The 13,884-nt window shown below is 32.4% G+C and overlaps 1 protein-coding gene across 9 annotated transcripts in view; it reads left to right on the top strand.

Annotated features, from left to right (window-relative positions):
* The window catches only part of LOC148274464 (protein lingerer-like), a 51,519-nt gene that overhangs the window by 16,767 nt on the left and 20,868 nt on the right, over positions 1 to 13,884 (top strand). For 7 of the 9 annotated variants that reach the window (XM_088237096.1, XM_088237095.1, XM_088237097.1 and 4 more), the window contains exons 11-16: positions 2,043 to 2,204; positions 2,775 to 2,946; positions 3,924 to 4,081; positions 5,283 to 5,399; positions 7,416 to 7,541; positions 11,953 to 12,046. In XM_088237096.1, the coding sequence (XP_088093222.1) occupies positions 2,043 to 2,204; positions 2,775 to 2,946; positions 3,924 to 4,081; positions 5,283 to 5,399; positions 7,416 to 7,541; positions 11,953 to 12,046 (829 nt within the window). The remainder of the gene's footprint in view (positions 1 to 2,042; positions 2,205 to 2,774; positions 2,947 to 3,923; positions 4,082 to 5,282; positions 5,400 to 7,415; positions 7,542 to 11,952; positions 12,047 to 13,884) is intronic. The other 2 variants (XM_088237099.1, XM_088237098.1) reach the window with 1 other exon arrangement.

The following is a 13,884-nucleotide window of genomic DNA, read 5'->3' as shown; positions in this document are numbered from 1 at the left end:
ACACATTGCAGTTTTGTTTGAAAAAATACAAAATATTTTAAATTATATCATTGGTAAATATGAATAATCACCAATCATGACAGTTTTTCTGCAGTAAATTTAGTATAGTCTTGTACAATAATTATATTCACTCACTTTAAAGTTTTCCTCAGTTTTACATTTTTTTGTTGCCGCCTTGAAAAACAGGGGTTTTACTGTATGTTTGAACACCCACATTGCTTCAATTATTTAATCTGATAATTTTTGTAAATCAAGAGCTGAAACCTATATTGTTGTGGGTGGGTTCTTCGGATTTATTTCACCCAGCTCTTTTTCAGCTCTTGTTATGCAAAAATCAATAGGTGGAAGGTGGAAGTTGTAGCGATAGAAAACTGCTCTGGAGGCTTTTTCTGCTTATGAGCAAATCATATAAAACAATTGTTTTACAATATACATACATGTTAAAATAAACACACGAGACAGAGCGGGTTTTGCAACTAACCTGAATATTAACTTTGATAGTTGATACAATGGAGCGGGATTTGTCTCATTTTCTTTTTTTTTAGATTGATTTATTTCAAAATTTGTTAAAAGCACATTTTTTAACTCTGCGATATGGATGTTCAAACCTTAAGAGTATATACATCTTAGAGTCCGTACTATTTCAAAATTTGGAAGAATTTTTGAAAAGGGGGCGTGGTCGTTTGTTAAGTGAAGACGTTTTTCGTTTCCAGAAGTTTATAAAACAGGGTTGTCACAAATGCACGACTTTTTTTATGTAGTAACAAGTTTACTAAAAACATTTTAAATAAATAAAAGTAAGCAATAATAAACATTATAAATTACATTGTTGGGTACATAAATTAATTTAATAAACAAATATGCAATTACATATAGTGAAAAAGTAAAACTGCAATAGAGTAAATTTATTGAGTTTAAAAATTAACCAATTTGTTAAAATGTTGTCTTACTCTGACGGCAGTTTGTAACTTACATCTTTAAAAACTGGTAAAACGGGCTCCAATTCCAAAATATTTTCCGAATTCGTTGTTTGATTTGAGAACTGAAAACAGTAATCTCTATTAAATTTTATATTTAATCTTGTATATTTGGATAGAGTGAAGATGTCACTTCCAATTTGGTGATTTGGAGAAATTACGCCGTTTCACCGAAGAGGTAGGCAGAGAGGATAGAACGTCATATCACTCTGTCTTTGCATGTAGACCTCGCTTCCTCTACATTCATACATCTTCTCATGCACGTACACTGATTTTTCCGACTTTATTTTTATTTTTTATTTATTTACTTAAGTTAGTTAATATTACATTGTATATTAACTAATATATTTACAATTATAACAAATACTTATTAAATATTTCTTACATAACTACATTATTACAATAAACATAACATTTTTTTTTTTAATCCGTAAGTTTTCTTTCATTCTTCATACTTTCAGGCATCTCATCATACAGTTTTAACCCTTTATACATTAAGCTATTTTGTGATTTTGTTTTTTTCTTAAGTGGTAGTCTTATCCTATTTCTATTTCTTGTCCTATATTTATGTACATTTCTATTTAATATAATTTCACTTATAAAATACTTTGGCATGAGATTATTAAACACTTTATATATAAATACAAATACATTATACAATAGTCTTTTCTTTATTCCTATCCAGTTCAATTGTTTTCTCATTTTTTCAACACTATTATATTTGCTTTTTTTCAGTATAATTCTCTTTATGGTATATAAATATGAAATAAATGTTACCCATAGCGAGTTAGGTTTTTGAAAACATTTCTTTTTCGGAGCTTGCATAACACCGACCCTCACCTTTAAGAATAAGATGAATAAGAACCTCACTTTATTGTGAAAAATATCGCGTTATAATGAATCCGCACTCGCCGGGGTTGCGATCGACGAGGGTTACCTGCACATTGTTAAAACAGTGAAATAAATAAACTGTCTAACCGTCTACCTCTGTTTCATGTAAATAAATAATATTTTATTAAAATATATGTATATATATACAATAACATTGTCTTATGTCTATTCCAGACATCCAGCCTGGAGCACAGTCTGGAGAGCAGTGTGGTGCCTCCCAGTGTGGCGGCCGTCCCTTCTGCGGCCAAGTCCACCCTCCCCTACCCCTCCCCCGCGCTACCCCCCGCCCGCATCGTTCCCCAGGTGGACCACACTACCCCCACCTCCACCCAGATGGTAATTATCGCACTAGGTGTTTAACCCAAAGTCTGAGAATGCACACAGATAAAGTAAAATCACAATATTATTCCTTAAATATATAAGATTTATGTATAAGGATGCCATTCGTCCCAAAATATCGGGCTGAGAAAACCTATAATGTCCCGATTTAAAATTGGACAATGTAGCAACGCTGGTAACTAACAAAAATCTCGCACAGCAGTTTATTGGGTGGCAATTTTAACGATTTATGTATCAAAAGAATTTCATAGAGGCTGAACTTGCCTCGATTGGATGGAAGTCAATAGATTCTGCGGAAGAAAAGTGGATTTATTTTAGTCAACTGTTGAAATTATTTGAGTGTTTATTGGCCATAATGCCACAGCAGAATGAACAATATCATTGATGTCGGCCCAGTGGAGCGATGAAAAAAATTGTTTTTAATATTGCAGTATTAGGATGACTTGCATGAAGTTCTACTGATACATAAAGGACAAATAGAACTGATGCATACCTTACAATAAGACGAATATATTATACGCAAAATTTCCCTGCTATTCTAATTGACTTTGTTGTTATTTTTTACAGTTGACATCGGAGTCCCTCTCAGCAGCTGTGGCTGTAGAACAGCAACAACAGCAACAGCAGCAAGAGCAGCAAAACGCCGTCTCCAGTGCAGCTCAGTACTCCACTAGTCCTGTCACCTCCTCGCGGACCACCCAGCCCGTGTCAGCCCACCAACAGCTGACAACCGTCTCTGGTAACTATACATGCCATAGGTCTCGACTAGGATGAAGCTAGGCTTTGAATAGGGTGATTATAATAATAAGGGAATAGGGGTTGATAGGTTTGAATTTTTTATAGATTTCTAAATCGGGTCAGGTGTCTTTGAAACAGGGAAAATAATGTGAAAAATATTTCTCTGTATGAACTGTTACAGAATTGCCAGTTGAGAGGTGGCAACGGCTCTAGTTCGCCCGATCAGACTTGTCTCTCCTGGTTTACTAACAAGCTAATGAACTAACATACCCTATCGCCGTCAGAATTGGGAACATTATATTGAGGGTGACAGACAAATTGGCTTTTTGTATTGAGGTGCACTGATGGTGAAAGGGGCGGGGCATTGAGAGCATTAAATTTTAAACGTCGCAAATCTTTTATATCCAAATAATTTATTTTTAAAAAGTAATTAACCCTTCATCAAAGTTTAAAAATTTGTTTCTGCAATGTGCGAATCTGAGAAGACATTTTAAATATTTTGTTAGAAATGTGACTCCTGAATATTAAATTAATTTAGAAAATATGACACAAATGTGCATACTTATTTTATTGAAACCAAAGTTCAATAAGTACAAAGTTATTTATTTATGTTTTGAGTAGTCGTACAAGTGTATTGATAATACTATTGATGCAGGCATGTACAAAAAACATTTTCAAAAATCACAAAATGAACAAAAATGAATTTATACTCGTATGTCCGCCCATCAAAGATTTATCCTTTAAAATATTTTATTATTTAATTTTTACCTTTATTTTCAATTGTTTTCAACTTCCACTGAATGTGTTGTATAATTTTTACGTTTAATTTTGGTTTCTAAATCTTCAGTTCAAAGTAATGTATGTTATTTTAATTAATAATTAAACCAAATATGTTTATATTATAAGTTTTGTAAAAGGCAATTTTGCCGTATATGTTAGTAAAATAAAATGAGTGAAAACTGTAATGTCTACTTTTAGGACTGGAGAGCCACCTCACGGGAGGGGGTAAATCATCCAGCTCTACGGAGGTGTCAGTCCAGCAGTCTGTGTATTCCTACCCTGGGCCCGCACAGGCTCCCTATAGCACCAAACAGCAGCCCTATCACCCGGCGCATCATACTTATCCATACTCGCAGGTGACATATTGTCATTAATTAACGCATCATTATATTATACCCCTATCCACATCTGATTGGTACCATAAATGCACCGTATCTCGGTAAGATGACTCAGGTCAACTCAAAACAGGACTTTAGTCCCATGGAGTTAGGACTACTTGTGTATCAATAAATTTCATCAATATTTTGAGTTTGTCCAAATTTTTGTAGACGGGGACTGGATTCAACTCCCTGGGGAGCTGTTTATATAAACATATTACAACGGAGATGAAGAACATTTAAGAGAAGGTAATATAGAAGTCTAGGCATCTACAGGGCTTATGACCTGTCTATGGCTGGTTTAAGTGGCCACTTTACACACTAACATTCACCATTCTGCCCATATTTTAACAACTATATTCCTTCAATTCTTTCATCTGTTTATGTTTGTGAAGTTAAAGAGCTGTAGATGCCTAGACTTCTATATTACCTTCTCTTAAATGTTCTTCATCTCTGTTGTAATATGTTAATAAATTTCATGTAAATAAAAATGTAAAAACAACATTTATTTATTTAATAAACTCCCAGAGGGCTCTTACAATATACAGTTAAAAGTGCATAAAGCATTATTGAAAATAACAAAATAAAATCATAACTTTTACACTAAACATGTAATTAATTCTAAAAAAAGATAAAGGAAATTAAGTGAATATGAGAAACACATTAAAAAGAGGAGAATTGAGGGGATGGCCATTCGATGGATAGGATAGCTGATTTCATTGCAGCAGGAGTGGTGTGGGGCGAGTCCAACAGCTCAGCATTATTATTAGCAGTTCTGTGGATGCGTGCCAGGGGAGAATGGTAGGTGAAGTTTGTCCTATTGTACTCACACTTGAACATGTGTTGGAGTCTGGTGGTCCTTGTGGGTACACGAAAGTTTATCAGGGTCAGTAATTTTTGGCAATCTATTAGGGTGCATATCACTTAGTGCATTAAAGTGAGGTCAGCAATTTTACTTCTGGTGGAGATTAATGGTAACCTCAACTCAGATATAAAAGTTTGGTAGCAAATTTCATCTACAAGTTTACCCTTTTTGAACTGTATGTAGCGTAAAAACTTTGGCTGAACTCTTTGCACTTGATTTTATCTTTCATAGCCCTATCATATGTCGATTTCTCACACATTTTATTCGAATACTTTAAATATGAATTAATGATTGATATTTCTTTATCCTTTCAAGGTGAATTCGAGCGCAACATCCTTCACAGCGGCATCTAATGCAGCATCAGGAAACGTGTCAGCCTCTTACCCACCCAGCAACACACTCAACCAGTATCAACCCATCAATACGTACCAGGTAAGAGCTTCCGCTATTTAATTTGGGTGTTATGTTTTCCCCGAACTTTGAACTAACTTTTAATTTTTTTTTACTGGACACAAGTGTTATTTAAAAAAAAAATGATTTAATCAAGGTGCAGATCTATGAAATTAATTATGTACAAAGCAGTAACTTTTTAAATTTATTTGAAATTTAGTTTCATCAGTAGAAATTCATCTGTCAATGGCTTGTAAAACTAAAATTTGTTAGTATTGACAAAAAAATCTATAATTTTCTTCCTTTGCTTATTTCACAGTAAATGTTTCAAATTTAATTTTTTTAAATTATGTAAAATTGTCTTAATGTGTTTTTTTTCTTGACCTTTTTTATGCTAAAAATATAACTAAAATATTTTTTTGCCAGTTTTAATATCTTGTTTTTAAATTTCATATCATTATTCAAATTAATGTAAATCTGATGACGACATACTGACTATTCAATAATGTTAATCAGAAAGAAAGGAAGTATTTTTGAAATACATTAGTTCGTAGCTTTTTAAAATAATTGTTCGTTAGTTTTCTGATGCCAAACTTCCATAGAAATTGGTGCATCGTCAGTACACCTGAATTTGATTTTCTTAGTAAGCTTAAATAACACTAACAGCGCATCAGTTTGTCTTACAGAGTATACATTTTTATCGGCCCACATAATTTGTGTTTCTGCAGTAGCCTAGTAAATATGTCACCGCCAAAAAGTTCAATCAGCCACTCAATTGGGCGGCTAGCTGTTCTTTAAATATCGGCATTCAATTAAATGACTAGGCCGTTCGTTAAATGAATTAAGATAGCTCAAAGTTAAATGTGTTGGCTGGTTAAAAGCTAGCCCTTTGGAAACAGCCTAACCAATAACTGCCTGGTTTGTTTGGGATAGGTTTGGTTAAGTATAATAATGTTTTGTTTATTTTTATTTAACTTAACCTAACCCATTAACGTAACAAAATAAACAAAACAATTATTATTGTTGTATTAAAATTAAAGAGGTTAAGTGACGTTCAGCCCTTTCCTTAAATATTGTTTTCAACATTATGGCTAAGCGTCCGTTAGCCATTCAATTGAATGTCGGCATTTAATGAACAGCCTAGCCGCCTAAATAAGGGTTGATTTAACTATTTGGCGGCGATATATACAAAAATACTTATTTATACAGTTACAAAAATGATTTTCTGTGGTTATTGTTTCCTGTGGCAATAATGTTCGGGTACCCTAATTTATTTACTTGAAATATATGTCTGCACTATCTAAATATTTTTTTAATTAACAAGCTTTTTCTCCCGATTGAACTATCGTTGTTTGGAAATGTTTTATACTTTTTTCCATGTGTTTAACAGTTAACAAACTAACTCTCATACTCTTTTTTTCTTTTTCTTTATGCTTAGGGGATCAAAAGTACATAACATTAACAATATTCTTCATTATTAAATTACCCACTGAATATTTAGTTCAGAGTTGTTAAAACTACATTGAAATCTTGAAGAATGACTCATTCTCTCAAAGTTAGTAATACTTTCACAGCGGGGATTTCAAAAAAAATAAATGTAAATAAAAATATTAAATATGTCACCCTTTACTGGTTCTTGAAGCTTACCATTACATAGTTAAAAATTTTAAATGAATCAAATCGATAAAATGGCTTACGCATCATTAGGTCCTACAAGAAAAAAATAATTATTGCGTTAATAGATCCTTTACAAAATAATATGATCTGAAAACAGTACAAATAATCAATTAATTTTATTGTTATTGTAAACAGATAAGAGTAAAATTAATATTTATAATTTTGTACTGTGTAATTTTAAATAAGAAAACACCTTTTCAACAATAAATAATTTTTTCTTACTACCGAACGGGTTAGGTTTAAAAAAAAATGTTTCTAGAACTTCCTGTAGTATAATTTCGAGTAACAATCCAATATTGTATCTTTTATCCCGCGTAAACTAAGAGTTGAAGATTGGCGAAACAATGATGGATGAGTGGAGTGTTTTGTGTTGGTTTGCAGAATTCATCGTCGGTGTCCGTGTATGGACAAAGTGGCTTATATACGGCGTCCAATGTACCTTATAATAGCTATCAAGCTCTCCAGACCAACTCAAACAAGATGTCCTCTAATGTCAAGGACACGCAGGTAAGTCTTCCATAATATACATTGTGTTTCAGGGTCATATCGCGAGAGCAAGGTGGTATTGCCCTAATTTAAAAAAAAAATACAGACATTTCTTATATTTAAATTTATTTTTGTTTGCGTTTTTTCTGTCATTGTAAGGCTAGTATAGCGGTCGGCAAACTCATTATTAGTCAGAAAAGCCAAAGGTCAGCGTACAATAATTAAGATTTCTTTTGAGAAACACATTAATTTTTATTTCAAATATTTTCCTCTTATGATGCAGCAAGATTTGCGTATTTACTCACAATTTTAACTAAAAAATCTTTATGTTGGCTATATAAAAAAATTAACTACAATAAAATTTTGTTGAAAATCTTGATCTCCAATTCCGCAACATTGCACTTTTTTCTGGAAATGTATGCGCGCGCTTCTTGATGAATGATGCAATTGTAAACAAGTATTTTGTGATTAATTTTTGCCTTCAAAATAGGAACAAAACGTATTCTAACATCGGTCATACTTGCCCCATCTGTTGAAATTGAAACAATTTTAACGTCAACGGCAATCCATCACCGCGTAACTCAAATTTGACTACCTAAGAAGAGAGGGATTAAAACTTACAGATTTTTTTATTAATTAATTACATAATGTTGTACATGTTTCTTTTTCTGTTATAATGATGATCATGATCCCAACCTCATGATCATCAAAGTACCAGTACTCAGCAGTATTCCCACCTAAATACCCATCAACACGCTCTTAGGCATTCCAATATACCAAATTCTTCGAACCTAGGTAATCAATGTAATCAGCACGCTATTGAATATAATCAACATAATACTCAGCAGCTAGAAACTAATCCATTTTTAGCCAAAACAGAAGATTCAAATACATGTCAAGTATCAGATCATCGATAGTCAGATGATTTCTCATGAACAAACACATCAAGGAGGTCAACAACATGTGCAGCAACAGGCTTATAACAACGCAGGACAACATCCAGAATATGTCAATCAAAACTCTGAAGTTGTAGATCTTCCGGCTGCAGAGTGTGTAAATCACCATAATCATTATAATGTACTCGCAACTAATCAAGAAGACACAATCGATTCAAGCACCAATCTACTGTTAATTCAGTTAATCTTAAAACTGTAACTTTCTAAAAAAAGAGACTAGCTCTTGTGTTTGGAGAGTGGCTTACATTGTTATAGTTATCATAGCATAAACTACAAATATTTGAATATTCTTTTAATTTTAATAATAATAAAATAAAAATATAATCATACCTTTTTATTTTTCTTAAAAACAAAACGAAAACTAGCTCTGAAACAATTTCACACACACAATAGGCTGCTCGCGCACACGGTAATATATTAAAACAACGTGTAAAAGTGTGTCTGCTATTAGAAACGCAGTGCCTGCTATCGTCTGGTGTCTGCTAAACCGGGGAATCCCATGCCGGCCCCAACCGGCATAATTGTAAATCGGCGTAAATTGAACCGGCGAAACGTCGTTTGCCTGTAATTTCGAATATACATGAGAATAAAAATAAAAAAGTTATACAAAACATAGAGAAAAACAGAAAATTATAATACAGTAATACTAATTTAAATAGAATGATGTTTTTACTCGGGTTCAAAAAGTTTTATTAAATTACTTTGAATTTATTTAGTGATGTAATAGTTTTTAGTTTAGTTCATTGGGGAGGTTATTATAATGTTTTAATCCTCAAGTGGTCAAACTTGAGTTACGCAGTGATGGGTAGCCGTTGGTGTTATATGATGTTTCTTTGTGCATTTAATTACGGTATTTGCAATATCCTTAATAATGCAAAATACATAATCGTAAAAGTTGTTTTTTAGGATGCATAAACAAAATAGATCAAACAGAAAGGGATACTTGCTCTGTGTAAGCCGCAGTTCAGTAGCTAAAGAGCCACGTTCAGCTCTCAAGCTGCAGTTTGATGACCACTGGTCTAGCACATCTATATGATGATATATTTTGGGTATACTGGCAAAAGGCTTTCACTCTCAAATCCCTGTTTTGAGAAATCAAGCATTTAAGTTTTGTCCCAATTTTATTCTTTTACATCTTATTTAAATATAGTAAGATGTTAAGTGCTCATTTAAGAATGTTTTTAATTTTTCCGTTTCTTAATTTTATTTTAAGTAAATATTAAGTTATTTAAAGCTTTTAGCCTGAATAAAATACCGAGTATACGACTTAACCTTAAATTTATTTTTAAAACTACAGATATACGAAATTTCATATGACTACGCTCCACAAACTGGCAAAATACACTAATTTTGCCAGTTTGTGGAGCGTAAAAAACTTTACAAAACTGCATCATTAAGTCAAATCTGCATATTTTCGAGTTAATGTTTTTTGCCAGTATATCCACAATATGATCGAAACAAGCCAATGAATGACCGCAAACAATTAGTTCGCATTCTTGCGTCATTAATATTTAATGTTCCATGAAAGTTAATTTAAAATATTTTTTTATTACTACCAAAACAGCAAATTCAAATCATGGAATGTAACCGGATGTTTGACTGAAATACAAACTTGGTTTAGCACTCAGAGTAGTAATGCGCTAAGCTATAGAGGAGCCCAAACGTAGGAAAACCATTCTATGACTATTAAGTTAGTTACAGTTCACAGCAAAACAATGCGACTTCAATACTGCTGCAACCAAACATACTGCTATTCACCATTGTCGATTTTTATTTATTATAACGTAAATATCCAAGTTATTTACAAACAAAACCAAGCAGTGACAAAAGCATCCGTTATGACCGTTACGCGTCTGTTGCCAAACAAAAAAAATAGCCGCTAGCAGAGTGAAGTTGTCGCTAACCAACAACGCTTCCGTTCTATGAAACATAGCGATAGGGCTTCTCTATAGCTTGGCGCATTATTACCCTGAGGTTTAGTACAAGTTAAGTATACCTACACGGAAATTACCAAACAAAATGTACCAAATATTTTGTGGGGGTTTGAGTAGCTAAAATGCTTTAATTTATCTGTCATACCTAACACAATTTTTTACCTGAATGTTATTTTTTTTTTTTTTAATTATTAACACATTCCCAGCTTGACAATTACATATTAACCTGTAACATTGCAGATTAATTCTTCATTTTATAAAATCATCTCCCGGTAAGCTTTGGATATTTTAAATATTTTAATGAAGAAGTTTAGCGTTATCTAAAATTGGAATAAAAGATATTTTCTGGCGCAAGCATTAAATTTAATAATAATGACAAAATTTATCCGAAATGTATGGAAAAACGGATAAAAAATACTTTTAAACACTTCAATATTTGTAAGTTTTATGTCATCACCATTTCTCTTTGCCAATCCAAACTGACCGTCATGAGTCAAGTGAAATAAAATGTACAGAGTAAGACATTTATTTGACTAAAGTTAGCAAAGCGTATTACAAATTATCTCTATTCCCTTCGGTTTTTGTCAATTTTTTTTTTTAATTCACAGCGTTGTGAAGAATTTGTGTGGAGAGTTTTTAAGTTTTTTTTTTTACTTTGAACATCTTTAACCCTTTTCTTGGGAATGTATCCTATAGGAAACAAATGATCTCATTTTTTCTCATGAACTAAAACAACATCTTGTTAAAATTGCTTTTCCATATTTTTCATTCCTAACTGCATAATATACGTTTATTAAAACAAAAAAAAGTTTACACTTATTTGTTTATAAATTTGTATAAACCACTTTAATTTTTTTTTTATTACACTTCGACTGGTTTCGAGGTTACTACCTCATCAATATATATTGATAACAATAATATTAAAAAAAGTTTGTTCGATATTCATCAAACGTTTTTTCGTTCTGCCAAGATAAGAATAAGAATTAATTATAGTGTAACCCAAAAAATCTTAAATACTTTTGGCTATTTAAATATCTAGTTGTCTTTGTCCAGGCGGATGAAGAATACAGTTTCTGTGTGAAATATGACCAGAAATCTGGACAAGGTTTTCGACTCGATGACTCCTCTCAGCTAAAAATCCTGAATAACGAAATCGAGTGCGGATAAGTCGGCCTCGTGGTGTAGTTGTTTAGTGCGTTCGCCTACCGTGCTTTCGGTCCCGGGTTCGATTCCTGGCACGGTTGACATGAAATGTGTTTTTTAAAAGTGGTTTAACACTGCAATATTTCACTGTCCCTGGGCTGGTACCTTAAGTGTAAGACTGATCACCTTACCTTTATGCAACAGATGATCAAGGTACACTGTATTTGGCGATTCGATGTAGTGTCCTATGCACTACCGGGTGCAGGTAGGGGTTGCTGATGATGATATGAAAAGAACGCTAGACTTCTTCATAATTATTTTGGTAATTTTACTTTTTTTCCTTCAGGAGTTTATATTTCATTTTTTTTAAAATTAATTTTGTTGTTTTTCATGTTCCAGTATGAGCCTGTGGTAACTACAGCAAACAACAGTCTATCCAATTCCCAAACAGGGCAGTCAACGCAATCCTCCACTAAGATTTCTACAACGTCAGGTAACTAAAATATATTATGTAGAGGTCATAAATTCAGTTTTTCAGTTAGTTTTAAAAGTAGATATGGTTTTTATTTCTAACTTCCAAAAAGTTAAGAAAAAAATAATAGTCATATTATTTTTTAAATTTAGGTAAATTGTAAAAATTAAATACGGTTGTGGTCCCGTGGCTAGTGTCTCGGACTCACGGCTCAAAGGTCCGTGGTTCAAATCCCACGGTACCTCAACTTGATTCCCATTTTCCAAAAGTGAGTTTTTTTATTTTTTTTATTTTCTTTTATTCAGGAAACATACAGTACAGTTACAAAGTTTAATATTTTACACAATTGGACTTAATTCTAATGGACCAGTGAAGTTTCCATATTAAAAAGCAATTAAATGTAAGGTTAATTATGAAAGTATAAAAAAGAGAAGGAAAAAGAAAACATTAATAAAAGTTGTTTAAAAATTAAAATTTAAGTGGAAAAAATATATTTTAAGGTTTGTAGTTTGTAGTGAGTATTTACAAATGGAAATAATATTAAAAATGAAGAAAATTTGTAAGAGTAATTAAGAATTAAGAATGGAAATAAAGAATGAAAAACATGCTCAGATGTAAAAATAAAATAAAATAGTAATAACATTTTTTAAAAAAAGAAAAACATAAACACATATTTATTTTAAGGGATTCAAAGAAACGATGAGAAGTTAATGACACATTATAGTAAGAGCAGCAATATATTGATTTTATTAGTTATTGAGTTCTTTACATCTCATTGAAAATGGCCCTCAAAATGAAATATTTTGGTAAATCATAAGATTGCAAATATTATTTTTTTATTTTATTTTTTAAATCAAGTAATTTGCCTAGTTAGTATGGTTATATTTGTTTAGAGGCTTTTTACAGAATGTTTTTGACTAATAATTATTAGTCAATAACAGATACAAACATATTTCAACAGAGTTGGAGAATCTCTTTGAGAATTGGATTATAGAAGTATAGGCTTATAACCTGTCAACAGATTTAAGTAATCTTTTGCACATTATTCAGTGAAGTGTAAATTCTAAACTTGACAGAATTCTGAAATTTTCTAACAAAATGTGATATTCTGCCTATGTCCTAACACCTGTATTTATTTGATTCTTCCATATATTTTTGTGAAGAAAAACAGCTGGAATCAACGGGTGAAATAATTGAAGGAATATGGATGGTAAACATTGACAACGTATCACATAAACCAGCTAATGGCAGGTGCAAATGCCTAATGTTATTTTAATAATTTATTCTGTATACTAACTAAAAATCAGATTTTTTCGTGTTATGACTATTTTATTGGATGTGCTATGTAAATATAATATGTATATCTTTTTGTAAGCTCTCATCTCCCTCTTTTGAAGAATTTTCACTCGATCTCTTACATCATTAAAAAAATTCTCCAACATTAAATCACGCTTTGCGGGTTGCCCAAATGTCAGCGGACGGTTGTTATAAAACTGCTTTTCTTTTGCCTTTCTTCACCCTCTCACCCGCCTAACATGTCTCGACGCCACTAATCTTTACCTGAATGCCACAGACTTGGTCCCTTACATAATTTAACATTTCCCCTACATAAAAACATACATTCCAGTTGCCCAAACATCAGGGGACGGTTGCTATAAAACTGCCTTACTTTTGCCTTCCTTCACCCTCTCACCCGCTTAACATGCCTCGACGCCACTAATCTTTACCTGAATGCCACAGACTTGGTCCCTTACATAATTTAACATTTCCCCGACATTTTAACATACATTCCGGTTGCCCAAACCTCAGGGAACGGTTGCTATAAAAATGCCTTACTTTTGCCTTCCTTCACCCTCTCA

The sequence above is a fragment of the Micrasema longulum genome, unplaced genomic scaffold (assembly GCF_059751315.1).
Source record: "Micrasema longulum isolate JH-2025_06_02 unplaced genomic scaffold, ASM5975131v1 h1tg001643l, whole genome shotgun sequence".
NCBI classification, from domain to species: Eukaryota; Metazoa; Arthropoda; class Insecta; order Trichoptera; family Brachycentridae; genus Micrasema; species Micrasema longulum.
The sequence above is the reverse complement of the archived record's forward strand: the minus strand, read 5'-3'. Positions and strand labels throughout refer to the sequence as shown.